General features: G+C 44.2%; 1 protein-coding gene across 28 annotated transcripts in view; it reads right to left on the reverse strand.

Moving 5' to 3' along the window:
• Positions 1 to 15753, reverse strand: part of ABLIM1 (actin binding LIM protein 1) — a 288773-nt gene that overhangs the window by 93045 nt on the left and 179975 nt on the right. For all 28 annotated transcript variants that reach the window (XM_016146396.2, XM_016146385.2, XM_016146382.2 and 25 more), the window contains one exon: positions 14367 to 14476. In XM_016146396.2, coding sequence (XP_016001882.2) covers positions 14367 to 14476 — 110 coding nt within the window. The remainder of the gene's footprint in view (positions 1 to 14366; positions 14477 to 15753) is intronic.

The raw sequence follows: 15753 nt of genomic DNA on the forward strand, positions 1-15753 counted from the left end.
ACAGTTTTAATCCAAGTCGAACCCAAACTTTTCTTTATTATTCTGATTAGATCATGCCCACTAGGTGGCAGTAAAGATTTAAAATAAGGAAACTGCTGATTGGTAGAATTTTTTTAAGTAGAAAATAAACTTTTGAGATGGCTCTTCAATTCTACAACTGAAGCCAGTTGGGGCCAGAGAGACTGGCCTAGTGGTTCAAGGTCACCCCCTGCACAGAGGTGAGGTCTAGGGGGACGGCAGGCACATGGGCAGTGAGAACATGGGCTTTGGTGTTAGGAAGATTTGGACACTCACTCGGGCAAGTTGCTCTCTCTAGACCCTCACCTCTTCATCTTTGAAATGCTGGCCTACTTCCTAGGTCGCTATGAGGGAGAGGAGAGCCCTTGCCTAGGGCTTTCTATACCAATCAGAACACTTGGAACATGTTGGGCATTCATGGTGGTCCCCCCTTTACTGGGAAGGAGCAGGGCTGGGGCTAAATACCAGGTTCCTTGACTCTAAGCCTCGCTCTCCTTACAAGCGCATGGATGTCTGGATATTCTAGAGCTCCAAAAGCAGCTGAGACACAATCTGAAAGCAATAACAACCTCATTGATCAGTCTGCACTGAGGGTTTTGACGAACCAGGCACCACGTGGTTAGAGATGTGGGACCATTTATTCTTCATGGTCATTTAGTCCAAGTGCCGTATAGTCCAGAAGCCTATGACTCACAGGTGGTGTCCTTTACTTCTCTGATCCTCCACACCCTGCAGTGTCCCACGGAGGGCAGACGTTCTGCAACTGATTTTGATAATGCTTTACAGAGAAGCATTCAACAACGGCTGAATGCCGGGAGCCGGCCAGCTGGTAAGGCTGGGCTGGAAGAAGAGGCCAGGGATGAGCCTCTGCTTCTCAAACCTCAAGACATAAATCAAGCAAGTCAACAAAGACCACCCCTTAGCAAGGAGAATACTGGCCCACGCCAGCTGACGCAAAGCATTCTGGGATGTTCCACAGAAGCCACCCATCCATTCCTCTCTGAATGAGACCATATTCTCCACTTAAGCCTGATGTCATGCTGGGCAACGTGGAAAAAGACGCAGAGACGAACAAGATTAGCGCTGGACTGTCCACTCCTTCCGCGCTCATTCGAGCTAATTAAGCTCCTCTATGAAGAACAACATGTCCTGCTCTCCATCTTCATGTTTTTCAGCTGTTGAGAAAATTGTTTCCACATCACAGAAGCAGCTGCTGATAAATATAGAACGCTGGTGATTGGCACCGGAATTATTGCCAAAGTCAGACATAGGTGAGTATGGAGCAGCGTCAAGGAAATCGAACCCCTCAGCGACTAGCCAGTATATACTCCCCATGGCAAACCGTCCCTGAATGTGAAAAAGAAAAGCAACAATGAACACGAACGCTTCATCCCCTCCTTTTCATCCTCCACGCCAGCAGCCGACAGGAAAGCAGGGGTTCAGCTTCTCACGTCCGAGTTAGATCAACAACCAAATACACACTCGGTTTTCATATTTATACCATTTTGTTCAAAGACAATAAACATCCCTGATGATAGGGATCCTGCCTGTCTTTTTTTTTTTTTTTTTTTTGCATAGGACCATGGACACCTGGGGTTCAAAAGTATTTAAGCTGAAGAAAGTGACAAATGGCTCTCAGGAAGGAAACCGGTGTTCCAAAGCTAAGAAAGATGTCGTCACTTGGGGAGCACTAAGGTCCTGTCAGCCCGAATACCTACGTTCTCTTTGAGAACTATTTCTGCCTTTCTAGAATTTCCCATTTGGGAAGAGTAGGGGCCCAAAAGATGTCTCATTCTGTGAAGAGGCCTCTCTGGGGAAGAGGGCTGAGGACCTGGAGCTCTAGGAAAGGGAACTGTGGTTGCTGAATCCCCACGGTCCCCGCCTTCCTGGGCTTGCATGCTGCGGTCACGCCAGGAACCATGAACGAAGGTGGGCACTGCCATTCAGACCCGCTGCCCAGGAGGCATCAAAGCTTCCAGAAGATGGAATGGGACTTTTCCTAGTGTCCCGGAATAGCCTTGCTGGACTTACTAAAATACAGGAGAATCCACCTGATGACTCTCAACCGCTATTATCTCCTTACCTCTGAAATCAGAGATTCGAAAAGGCATGGAAGAGAGTTGTCAGGGAGCTGTCTACGCAGCAGGAGTGTGGTAGTGTTCCCTCCCTCCTGCTGCGAGAGGGATCGGAGGACCCTGAGAGAGGGGGAGGCTGGCCTCCTGCTCCCTCCCAAGATGTGTAGTGAGTGGGGACGCTCAGGCCCTAGTGCTGCCATGGGATCCACGAGAAGTTTGATGCTAGATATCTGGGACAAATCGAGTGGCATGTCCTGCAGCGCAGACGCTTTCACAAACAAAAAGTTTGGAGCCTTTGACTCTGGAATATTTAGAAGGCAGAAAGCTGCTGGAGTCCTCCTCGCTGCCAACTAAGATACGTGAGAGTGGCATGCACCTGTTTGGATGCATCTGTGTCCTCTGGCTCGTACCCATGCCCAAGCATCTTGAATGAACCCGCCTGAGAAAGCTGCCTGCCAAGGGTGGGGGGCTTCGTTAGTAAGGGGCTATAAAGAGACCGTGAGGGAGCAGGACCTGAGGGTGGGAAGGCGGCAAGGGCTAGTCGAACAGGTTAGCCAGAAACCGCTCACATTTGTCAAAGAACGCGCCTCGGCCAATATTAGCTGCAAGAGAAGCATGACAATGCCAGAGTTAGAACGCCTTGTCCCTTCTACCTCTAATCCCCCTCCCACCAGCCCAGACCTCGAAAGAGACACAGGTAGGACCGGAAGGAGGTAAAGAAGGAGTCAGAGGCTGTTTCCCCTTCCTCCCTGAGGGTCTCCCGTTTGGGTTGGCCTGAGCTGGGAACAGGGCGCTAAGATGAATGTGAGAATAAAGTGTTCAACCAGACTGGACTTTTTAAGGGCTGAAAGTGACCAGATCTGCCTAAGATAGTATGAAGGTGGGAAAGTGAGCTCTGATGGAGAATAATAAAAGTAGCAATAGGAAGGAACAAGGTTTTTCATCGTTTTGTCTCATGAGTGTTTTGGCCCCTTCTGTACGCTGATTGTACACTAATTCTGTATATTCATTGTGAGCGTGCAACTCACAGTGATGAAAGGCTTCGGAGGCAGAAAGGCCTGGAGTCAAATTCCAGCTCTCACACCGCATCGGAATCTTGGGCGAGCTACGGGGCTTTGGTTTCTCCGTCCGTAAAAGGTGCAGGCTAACCGTGCCCGCCTTCCGGGCCTGCTGCGAGGATTGGAGGGAGCGTGCGTGATCGCCGAGTGGGGTGACAGGCTCACGGTAGACACGCAGTGTGTGTGTGTCGTTCTCGCAGTTGTAATAATCTCATAAAACTTACATTTCCTCTTCCCCTTCACGAAAAACTGCAGCTCCCTGGCAGCCTCTGCGGAAGGCATTTCGTTTCTCTGGTTCCATCATCGTATTAACATTATTATAATTGGCGGTATCCAGCTTTTAACTTTTAGAAGGTCTTGCACTTCTGTTACCTCAGTTCACTCTTAGGGCTTCCGCTAATCTGGAAGGTCGGTGATTATTTACATTTTACAGATCGCAGAACATTTGAGGGCCAGAGGAACCAGGAAGGCCAGCTGACACAGAGACTTCATTTTACACTCAGGAAGCTAAGGCCCAGGGTGGGTCCCGGCCTTGCACGAGGCCACACAGCTAGACAACGTGCAGTGAACTGCAGAGGGAGAACCTTCTGTTCTCAGAGGCACACGAACTCAGGCCTCTACAGCCTACCAGGCTTCTCTGGGTTCAAACCTCTAATCATGGGTTTGTTCCCTCGGTCATTGTCTCTTCTGCTGTCAGTGGACAAAAACGGCCATGCTGGAACTTGAGCATGAGGTTCCCCTGAGGGGGAAGACTGTATAAATACAGATTTATAGTGAAAATAATACAAATCGTAAACGGGACCACAGAGTTTACTAATTTAAATGATGCTTGCTGACATCCTGACGTGTTATAAAATGTCCGCAAGGATCTTCAGTCAGTTCAGAGCGTTTCCTTCCTTTGCTGTAAAATTTTAATAATGAAGAATGAAAAAAAAAAATCAAATTTCAGTATTGAAATTGTTGCCCATATATGTTCCAGGAAATTCAAGTTTTCCCTAAAATTCCTTTTCATAAATAATGAAAAAGAAATTCTATTTGTCACCAACAAAGATTATCACGTAAGTTCATGGCTATACACGTGGATGAAAAATAAATAGAAACAAAATCATTTCAGATTTAGGTTGTTATTAATAGAAAGTGGAATAAGACTTTGGAGACCCTATAAAATATTCAAGTGGTGTCCTTTTAATAGACTGTTAACTACAGGCACTTTGTGCCTGGCTGGGACTCAATCTAGGGAGTGTCAAGGAAAACAAATAACAAATTTAAGTTCCAGGGTTTGGCTAACTTGAGGTCCTGAATTTAATGACATTATATCTTGTCATTCAACTGTTCCTAGGGGCCATGGATTTCTCATAATCTTGTGTGATAAAATGGAGGAGGTAGAATGCTGGAGAACAGTTGTTCTGTCCAAAAGAGAGAGGAAGAAGGGACAGAGCAGAGAGTGACCCGAATGTGGGTCGGATTGTGTTTGGTTAACAAGCTGCCTTCGGCACGAGCCTTCGACACACGTCAGATCAGCCTCTGAGACACAGATTCCTTCATGGGAATAACCGCAGGCACATCATGGCTGCCACCTTCCTGCAGGACCGATCTCGCCTGTCTGCGAGGGCGCCCATTCTTCCGCAGGGTCTAGATGTTAGTTGGCTCCTGTTGTCACACTTGAACTGACCACGCGCGCCTACGTAACCAGCATGGCCTGCTTTTGTAGGACCTTCGGTTTGTAATCCACGAGTTAAAAAAAAATTTCAAAAAAGACTTTCCCCAGGTTAATTTTTCTAAGAGTTGGCCTAGAGGTTTAATATCTTTAAGGTAGAAAGGATTTGAGTATTTGAAAACCTTTCCTTGACCAAAAAGGCACATCTTTTCATAGTGATGAGAAGGTTGATCTAACAAGTGGCTATTACTGAATGCTGACTTCGTTTTGTCTTTGTCTGGGCTCTTCATTATGGCCAGGTTCCAAAGGACACACGTATGAGTTGACAAATTTTGACTGGCGACAGTCCATTTTCTTTTTCTTAAAAGAAAGTTTAAACCAAGTCATTGTAATAAGTTCACGATTTTCTTTTTAAGCATGTCATAGCTGACAGCCGGATATGGGGCCACAATAAGACAGGACAGGTATCATTGTTAAAAAGTACTTTTTAACTTCTGAAATGCTATGCTGCCATTAGCTAAAAAAAGTGATATGACATCACAAGACAAATACTGGTAGGGGGTCTGGGGGTGGGTAGAACCTTCACATAGGTGCAATGTATATGCCCCTCTGTGGCAAAGGGGTCTCGATGCTATAATTGACATCTCAAATTCACTAAAAATGGCCCAGGATTATTTTTAAAGGGTTATGTGCTGCCTGAATATGTAACCTTGAACCGGACTTTCCATAACCACTCACGCCCCTGCTTAGGTCAGTTGCTCCCTTTGCTTCATGGCCATGATGGACATATCGCAAGCCAGAGCAGCCTCTGACCTGCTATTTTAAGGAAGGTTCTTGTTGTCTTTGGAAAACAAATACTGCACAACAAACACGTTTTCATGGGCCATAATAGCAACAGATGACCGGCCTTCATCTGACATCTGCTGAAGTCAGGCCTGGCAACGGCCATTTTCCAAGTTCTCTATAATTTAATATTTGGCAAAGAATCCCCTTTTCTCCTTTTAAAGAGTATATCCTGTATACTTTTGAATTTCAGTTAAGTGTATATCCTGTACACTTGCAGAATTTTAATTACCTTGGTCATAATACTCATAAATATAGACCATTTACACATTTGAAACTTTTGATTCTGATCTCTAAACCAGTGCTCACTGAATTCCATAAAGAGTATTAGGGATTCTCAAGGTCAAGATGCTCTGTCCTTTAATCGGTATTGGGTGTGTTTTTTTCCTGTAGTCATGCCCAGGATCTGAATGGGAAGTTAGAAGGAGCCAGACTGTTTGCCTTTCTTCTCCCTTTATTGACTATGAAATGATTAAGCAGGAATCCCATGGCTCATGTTGCTGGGCCTGAAGGTGACCATCAAAGAAATGGATTCAGCACCAACCCAGACCTACACTCTCTGAATCAAGTCTGAGACTCTCTGCTAATTACCTTTGAAGGATGGCTCTGACTGCCCTCAAACATGCTACAGCACTCAGGACTGGACTCAGTAACTGATTTCTATGGGCCAATGGAGGCTGCATGTCTCATGACATGCTCAGAACAGGGTGAATGACATGGGTGCCTTGTACAGTAAGGATGCCACATATCTGAGAGTATACATTTATGGAGCAGAAAAATGCTTTAAAAAGGATGCTGAAAACTTTTAGGAGCTGAGAACTTTTGAGCTGAGAACTGCTCCAAGACATTATCCATTGTCCTGCCAAAGAATCTCTTGAAGGGATGTTCTTCCATTTCCATAAACAACAAATAAAAATAATAACACATCTGTATTTACTGGGAAGTAATAGAGATGCTTAAATGGGAAATAAAAAACGTTAGCATAAAACATTAGCATTATTCTGTCATCAGCTCCAGTTTTAGGTTTAAGATCATATCAAAGAGAACTCTGTGTGTTTGTGTGTGTGCGCGCGCGCGCGTGTGTGTGTGTTCACATGCACGTTTTATGTTATGTGAACTTTCCCTTAATTAAAAAAAAAAATATTGTACCAGGAAGCTTTATTCTTGCACTGATTTCCGTAATTTAGTTATAAACTGTAACCAGTAAAGAGCTTCATAATAAATCTTTAGCTGGCTATGGTCACCCAGCATCATGGGCTCCTGCCAAAAAGGAAATCATGCTTGAATTCTGTCAGTTTCTCAGACAGAGCAGTCCTTAGCAAACATTAGCTCAGTCACTCTCTTCCAGAGACAGGAAGGAGAAAAGGGGTAGAATGTCAGTTTCAGTACCTTCATCGTGTGACCAGTCACTTGATACCACATGGCTGAAGGTCATAGCAAGGGCAAGCTGCAGTGAGACTTCGGTCTGGCATGGGCCTTTTATTTTGTAAAATTAACATTATGTTATTTTTAATGTACTTTGGTTTTAAAAAGGTGAAACATACACATGGTTAAATTTGTTTTTTTTTTTTTTTTTTTTTCATATAGCAAAACTAATTTCCTTTTCTTCCTGTTTCCCAGCCACTCCCTTCCTCCCTGCTGGAGACAAGTACTAATAGCAATTTCTTGATATCCTTCTGGGACAATTATAGGAATATATAACTACAGGTATACATAGCAGTCTTTTGAATAGCTAAATATTTACTGCTACTGAAAAATTAAAAATAAACTGAGGAATGACTTCTTCTGTTTCAATCATTAAAATTCTAGTTTTACTGATAACTTGCTAGGTGTGGGTCTTATTACATAAGAAGCATAGCTAATGACATGAAAACTGCAAATGACAAAATGCCATTAACTTTCCATCCACTGAAAACACTTTTTATATACACTTCCACTTTTTCCCCATTAGTTATACCCATTTCCTATGAATTAGAAAGTTTTCTTCCCGTCTTGTGACTGAGAGAATAGATGCTCTGCTTACGTGAAAAGATGTGCCACTCTGGGATCTTTATGCCTGACTCATAAACGTTACAGATTTTGGTCTGAAAAATCTGAATACTAATGTTCCTCTTTGCAACATACCTTATTTCTCTGCAGTAAACCTTTGGCTACTGTGTAAATCCTAAATTCTCTCCAGACCCCAATCCGTACTCAGGAGAGCAATACTAGACCTGCCATGCCAGGCTGGACTCCTGTCCCTCCAGGCCAGGGGCTGGCACTCTAAATGCCCAAAAAGGTGAGGCCTCCCTCCAAGGTCACACTCAAAGTTGGGGAAATACATTCCTTGACTTTTCTACTTAAAAATAAACAAAAATCCAAAAAACTTGTGATTCTGTAATCAACACATTTATCTGAAGCAACACCTTTCTTCCCTCTTATTAAATGAAAAAAGCTTATAAATAAGAAAATGAAAGTTGAAATATGCCAATACACCCTTCCTCCCATGCACCCATGCACTACCTGTGCAATCTGACAAAACCCCTCCATTCAAGCAGCTGTCACAACTCGACACCGCGGCCCTGGCAGCTGAGATGTACTTCCTCAGAGGCTCTCCTGAGATGGCATCAATTCATTCACTAAATGAACATTTGTGCACTTGCTGTGGGCACAGCACTATTCATAAGGACAAAAAAAAAAAATACAGTCCTTGCCATCGAGCAGCTCATTGTCTGGTTAGAAAGATAAACATACAAAGCATAACAGCTACATGGTGATAACCGCCATCATAGGAATGCTAAGCACGGCTCCGGCCTGGACACCTGGGAGCTGGCCCTGGTGCCAAGGGGCCTAAGCAAATGCAAGGCTTTCTTTCGGCCTTTTGTGTGACACTCAAAAGAATAATTGGTTTTTGATGAGAAGACACGTGAACAAAACGCTATGGGAAAGAATGTAAAATTGTACCATGTGTCTATAGCACGTAGAGCAATATCCAGAATAATGCAACGTGTTTAAAAAGAGGAGACTGTTATATTAGCCCTGTTTAGAGATAGAGATGGTTTTGATTCAATTTCCAGAATGATGATCTAGGCCTTTATGTGCTAGACCTTGTATAAGAGAGAATGACAACAGGGTCCTTATATTTAACGAATTCATTATCTTGGTGGTGGCGGTGGACGCACATAGAAGCATTTTAAATGCAATGGGTCATGTACCAATGTTGGTTTTGTAGTTGTGACAAATGTATCATAGTAATATATTATGGTAAGAATTCGGCTGGTGCCTGGAGCATAGTAGGTGCTCAAAGAAATGTTTGTTGAATGCACAAATGACATCCTATAACTTTTTATGACGTGGTCCTTTCATGCGTCTTCCTCATCTTTTCTCACAGCCATTACCTGCGCCCACAATTAGTGGTCTCCCTAACCCTGATCACTGATGCCAAATCACTGATTTCGCATACCACTATCACTGTTACCCCCTTAATCTTTCCAGAACATTGTTTTCATCTGGGCAGCCTCTAACGACTCTCCTCAGGAGCTCCCCATTGCCGGACCCCTCAGGGCCTTCTGAGACCCGGCCCCACCGCCTCATCTTCCCAGCTTCGCTCCTCGGGACATGGACCGGCAGAGCCTCTGATCTGTTTGGGGTCCCCCTGCACTGCTTTTATGAGTGTCCCCTCCACATTTACACTGACCTCCCATGCAGTATCTGATTTAATCTCACGGCAGCCCTTGGAAGCGGCTATTCTCCGATTTTTAGACGAGGGCACTGAGGTTCTGTGACTTCAAATAACCTTCCCAAGGCTCCATGGTTAGGAAAAGGCAGGACTAGGATTCAAACCAGGCACTCTGAAACGGAGAGTCCACATTCTTAACCATTATGCCAAGTCCTCTTCCTTCTTTCCTTTCTGATTCTTAGTATCTCTAAGCTCAAGTTCTAGTCTCGTAACTTCCTTAAAGAACAATGGTTAGTTAATATACAGATGTGCTTACTAGATGTCATGACTTGTATACTAATCCTAATGCCTTACTGATACAAATACTTACACTAATCCTTACAACAACCCATTGAGAAAGGCACTATCATTGCTTACCATTTTATAGGCAAAGAAGCAGAAACATAAAGAGATTGAGTTCTCAAGGCTACACATCCTGTTAAGTGGTAGAACTAGGAATACAACCCGCTATCAATCTGTCCAGAACCCATAATCTTTAGCAGTGCCCTACCAAACCTCCTCTGCCACCCTGTCCTCCAGGAAGAATATGTCTAAAGAAGGAGAATCTGCCATGAAACACATCGCTGTAAGCCAAACTTCAACAATCCATGGGCTACATGGGTGGGTGTGTTCCTGCCTTCACTGGCTTTGATATTGGTGGAAAATATCGGATGAGCAAATAAAGACAGCTATCATCCACAGAAGAGGAAAAAGAGCCGAGTCACAAAAAGTAAGAACTGTCTACACAAAAATTCAGAAAGCGATGCCTGAAGAGTAAGTTATTATATTATAAGTATACAGCACTTTATTTACTTGGTGAACCATACAAAGTACATATCTAGTAGGATCCCACTTTACAGATGGGAAAATAGAGGATGGAGAGGTAGAGGGACTGCTGAGAAGTGTTAGAGCATCACTACTCCACCTACTGTTAGGTGCCTCAGCAGACAAGTCCCACTCGACTGGCGAATGATTTTTTGAGAGATAACATAAAAAGGGAAATTCTCTTGCGACTCCTAAAAGCTACTGCGCCAAATAGAAAAGTAAAATAACTGAAAAATTCTTCCTTCCTTTTGAAAACACGCATGTGACTCTTTATCTGAAATGATTTAAAATTCAGTCCAAGTAGAGTATTTTGTCCTGAGACCTGCGGGAGTCCCAACGGCAGTCAGAATGACAACGCTGTACAGAGGGGAGAGGAGAGAAGAAGATGGGTTTGGGTGTATTTGTGTGTGGGTGTTCCCTGCATCAATCCACCCAACCCACTAGTCAGACGCCACTTGAAATGGAAAGAGTAATTGTAGACAGCGGCCCACTCCTGCTCAGTTACCTGAAATAGACAGGAGCCGCGTAGCAAATGACAATCCAGCCTGGTTCCCCATGCTCTAGGTTGTCACACACAGACTCCCCCTCACATGGCTCCTTAACCCGTGGGAATCTGGTCCCTCAGTTACTGGCAAACACATGGAGAGTGGCGTGGAATTAAGCCTTAGAGGAGTATCTGTAACCTCTGGTAGAGTCTACTGTCTTCTGGACATACATTTGTATTTCTAAAGTAGGGATCAGCTAGACACAGGCAATCGATTTTTTTTATTATTACTAGCAGATGTAGTGTAAGCAATGTTCATCACAACCCTGTGAGGTAACTTACTATCCTCTCCATGTTATAAAAGGTTTATTGCTTATTGAACTCAAATTGCATTAGACTGGATGCAGCAAGAGTTTTAATTAATTCAGGGGCAATAATCCTTAATTGGAGTAGTTTGTCTTTATGAATAACTTCCTGATGGTTTCCATTCACCGAATGAATCTTGCTACGACAGGGAGGCGACCGTGACAGGTAGAAAGTGCACAGCCCTTGGAGGTGGGACGTGAGGACAGATCTGCAGACAAGTCAGGTCACCGCTCCAAGGCCCAGCGCGGCCATCTTTGAAAATGAGAGTGGTAGCAATGTTGTAAAATAAACTTCAGGCACGGTGGCGTGGCGTTTGGGGCCAGAAAGCTAGGGTGTGCCCCAGCTCCGCCACTCACTGTGCGTGTGATCTTGGGCACAATCATTTAACCTCTGTGACCTGTGAAAACTACCAACCTACAGGGTGGTTATGAGGATTAAAGGAGTTAAAATTTTCAGAACGGTTACACAGTGCCTGATACACAATGAGGACTATGGGGATGTTCGACGAAGAAAATAAAATAGATGTCAAGGTGAGCAGGATTATTCTAAGGCGGAAGGAAGCACAGAGCCAAGTGCCTGTGATTTCACGGGCATTCCGCTGGGAGTTCTCCCCAAATCACACGGCAGCCCCTGAGCGGCCAAAATAGAAACTGCCTCTCTATCTAGTAAGCTCAAACTGAGACCAATTCCTGTAAATCACTCGGCGTCTGTTGGCCGCTCTTGGCTTCTGTCCCTCTGAACCCTGTCTTCGCCTGCTATTCGGTGGTTATGGAAAAACGGCACAGCATGGGAAATGAAATCGCAGTTCAGAGGAGTGAACTCATTTCTGAAAGAACATTTCAAAGGAAAAAGAGGATCCTGGCTCTCCGAGACAGTTCATCAAAGCTGTGAACTTTATCAAAGAAGGGTTTCATTTTTTTGTGTGTGTGTTTATTTAGGAAGCTTTGCTGACTTAATTTTTTTTTTTTTTTAAATAAGAATCAAAGTCACATCAGGACAGTTTCAAAGTACAAGGCAATTCTTCGAGAATTACAAATAACAACCAAGTGTTTCTTCTAATTTTGTTCCAGTGAATTTGAGAAACTTGCTGAAAATCCCCTTGCCCTGGTATTTGCGCGCCTGCCTTGCTTGGATGTTTTGCATGTGTATCTACATGTAAGAGCTTCCTCCTTGACAGACACCCCTACCCACATGCCCCACAAATGCTTTTTGAGTACTTATCGAAATAGACAAGTACTTGCTGAGGACAACAACAAACTGATCAAAGCAGTTGCCTAGAATTGGGATTTCACCCACTGGCAACAAAGGAGAAAATATGATCTGCTCTAACAATTTGTACATAAATGATAATTATCTAGCGTTGGAGATGTAATAAATATTTGAACATATGTTTTTTGCACTAAAATTTTATTTTTTATGTGCATAACATGTTATGTCATATGAAAATAGAAAGTATAGATAAAGCAAAAGGTGTTTAATAAAAATTTGAATAACCATTTTGGTATAGCCGTGACCAGGAGGTGGGTTCCCAAACTGCATGCATGGAGAGGACTGGAAGCCTTTAAAAACATCCCACTTCTGCTTCTTAATCCAAACAATGAGGCATATTAGATAAAATGAAAGAGAAAGCCCCAAACCAGGAGCCCGAAGGCTTGCCTCAAACCCAACCTTATTTCTGGATAGCCTGAGTATGCCCATGGGCCTCAATTTCCCCACTTGTCAAGAAAGACAATTGGACCAGAAGACTTGCTGAAACCACAGAGTTTAAGGATGTAGCCATTCCTATTACAGGCCTGTGGACATAATCCTCTGTCATATCTGTCATCCTATCCTGGGACTCACGAAATCCTTGATCTTAATGAGTCTAAAGAATTCCTCGAATGTTTTTGGTAATGTTCTTTCAAAGCAAGCGTTCCTTGCCTTGGAGGTGACTATGCCCACCCCGCGTCACCTTCCCAATCACCTGCTCGGGGCTGGGTAGGCAAGACAGTGAAGAACTCAACATCCTACTTGTGGCCTGAGCCTAGGTGGTGCTTTGTAGCCTCTGCTCTACCCAGGCCGCTGACGATCCCAGCAGGGCATACACTTCCTGATGTTAAGGATCAAGTCGTGTTGAGTGAGATACACTACCATTTATTTTCTTTTCTCCCAATGGTCAAAATCCAATTTCTATGCAAATGATTTCGTCGGAACATTCTTATTTTTAACAGGTACCAGGATTCTTCTACTTTAACAGGAAGATTTGGAATCACTCTTATGAATCGCACAGAATTCCTCCGGAGCAGAAGTGGCTTGTCTCGTTCTTAGGCGCCGAGACCAGCAGGGCTTAAAGGTATTTATTTGTTCCAGGTTTTCCAAGGACTAGCAAAGTCCACGGAAACCAAGGCAAACCTCTAGCCCACTTTCTAATGGCCCAGGAAGCGGGCAGAACTAGAGTTTTCTTTCTTGGCGCCAGAGTTCAGAATACATCTCACTTGAAGGTTCATTGGCCTACTCACTGCTATTTACTAGAAGAAACGGTGGCATGGACCACTCTTTTTATTTGGGGGAGGTCGTTTTTCTTTGGATTCCCACGGATTGGACAAGACTTTGTCATACAGAATTACACATTCCACATATGTGTAGCTTGTTCCCACACTTGTTTAAGCTGTCCCCTTAGATGTCCCTTTTTAAGAGAAGTCTCCCCCCAGGCCCATATCAATGAAGTCCCCGTACCCTTTTCCTTTCTACTTTTTCTTCACCTAATACTTTTGTAGGCATTCGTCTATCTGCTCCCACTAGAAAGTAAGCTTCTTGAGGGTGCTGAGTTCGTTCTGGTCACGCTTATGTCACCAGTGCAGACAGTACACATTGCAGGCACTCGAAAATTATCAGCCCAATGAATAAACATCAGAAACCATTCGGGTGAATAACGAATATTTAAGGGTAAGGTGGAATGCACAATTATTTAAGGAGAAGTAGAAATCAGCACAGCTGCTTGAGGCACAGTGGGGACAGTTTTTTATAATACAGAAATGTCGATCACGTCACCACCAAATGCTCTCAGGTCGCGACCTCCACGACTGAGACAGCATTCCTAATGTAAAGTTTTATGATTCTTTTTCCCTCAAATGCTGCCAAAATGCACAGGTGATTGACCAATTCTATGTACGTCTTTTTGAAACGAGGAAGATGCTTCTCACTGCATGGGTTTTAGTCAAGGTTTCATGTTTTACAATTGAAAATACCTCTTATAGGACGACTCTCGGCCCCAGCTAACAGAGTTTTGCAAAAAAAAGAAAGGCACCTAAGCTACCTTTGAGCTATGAGGAACTCATGTCAATGGGTGGCTGGGGGCACTTACTGCTGGAGCAGGAGGCTTCTTTAGGGCTGGCAGACATCGGCTGGGCACAGAGTTGACAAAGGCAGTCTCTCCCATTGAACGTGACTCGGTCTCCGGGTGGAAACGGGCGCCTGGAGACAGAAAGACATTGCCCTCTAGATTATTCCAGCCATTTCATTCCTTGCCTCATTCCTTCTGCACTCCGATGCCAATTCATTTCTTGCAGGAGCCCCAGCCAAAATGTCTGAAATGTAGTCTTAAGCCAGCCAGCCAGCTGGATGTGGTCCAAACAAATAAACGTGCCTCACTTTGAGAAGAAGGGAGAACGCACTGCTTCTACGGGCAACCAGATAGTAAAAGGGAATGATTCACCTCCACTTACTAGCGGAGGGATGTTCCGGCAAGTCGCTCAGCAGGGCACACAGTAACATTTTCCATTTTCCAAATGGGAAATTCTTCATGTAAAAAAAAAAAAAAAACATTTGAAATGCCATAAATTCCTATTCAAGCTTAAGGCCCTTCCCCAAGAGAATTGGTCACAGGTCAAACAATTAACTCTTTCAGTTCCCTAGACCTGTGTGGTAAATTATGCTGAATTAGACTTTGTCCTGGACATCTGAATAGGTGACCTGAATGTATCATAATGCTGGGACCCGGTCTCTTGCGGAGAAATACAACAATGCTGGAAATATCTGTTTAAAAAGTATTAGCTTCTTATCAGGAAGATAACTTCCTTTCAGATCAGATATCCATCAATAAGAGTGCATTTTGCAAAAATACTGCCTTCTGCACGTATATTATCAGTTTCTTCTCTTTTCAGTTCAGCAAGCAGATAGCTTTTTTAAAAAAAGTAGAATTTTAAACTCTTACGCCCCCAGATTTGTGGTCTCCTCTCCTCTCAGGGTGCTATGTTGCTTTCCATTGTTCAGATAAAACCCAGAGAGATTACGTGCCTTGCCTGGATTGAACAGCCAGGGAGACCAGGTCATAGGCAGGCGCAGGTGACATCGGCCAACTCAGAACCTGCTCTGTGAGAAGGGCCTCGGGGAGTGAAGGGTTCATAGCACAAGGAGCACAGGTTCTTTGCATCCGATCATGACCTGGACTGCAGTGAGGCCAGCAAGCACCCAGGGCGCACAGTAAGGAGGCTCTCGGGAGACGCCCCTGCGCTGCTCGACCTTGACAGTGAGAGCCCCCAGGACCCTTCCTGGTCTCACCCTAGTCCAGGCCTTGCCTCTGATCTGAGCTTACATGTTTAGACTTGAATCCTATCTGGGCCCATTATGGGACAAGCCAGAGTCCGGTTCTCAAAACAGGGCCTTGTCTTTTGAACCGTGAGCTTCGTTATTTCATAAATGACCCTTTTCACGTAGTTTCCTATGCTCTCTGCCTGTGAGGATTCGCTTCC

Source organism: Rousettus aegyptiacus, unplaced genomic scaffold, assembly GCF_014176215.1.
Source record: "Rousettus aegyptiacus isolate mRouAeg1 unplaced genomic scaffold, mRouAeg1.p scaffold_m13_p_6, whole genome shotgun sequence".
Lineage (NCBI taxonomy): Eukaryota > Metazoa > Chordata > Mammalia > Chiroptera > Pteropodidae > Rousettus > Rousettus aegyptiacus.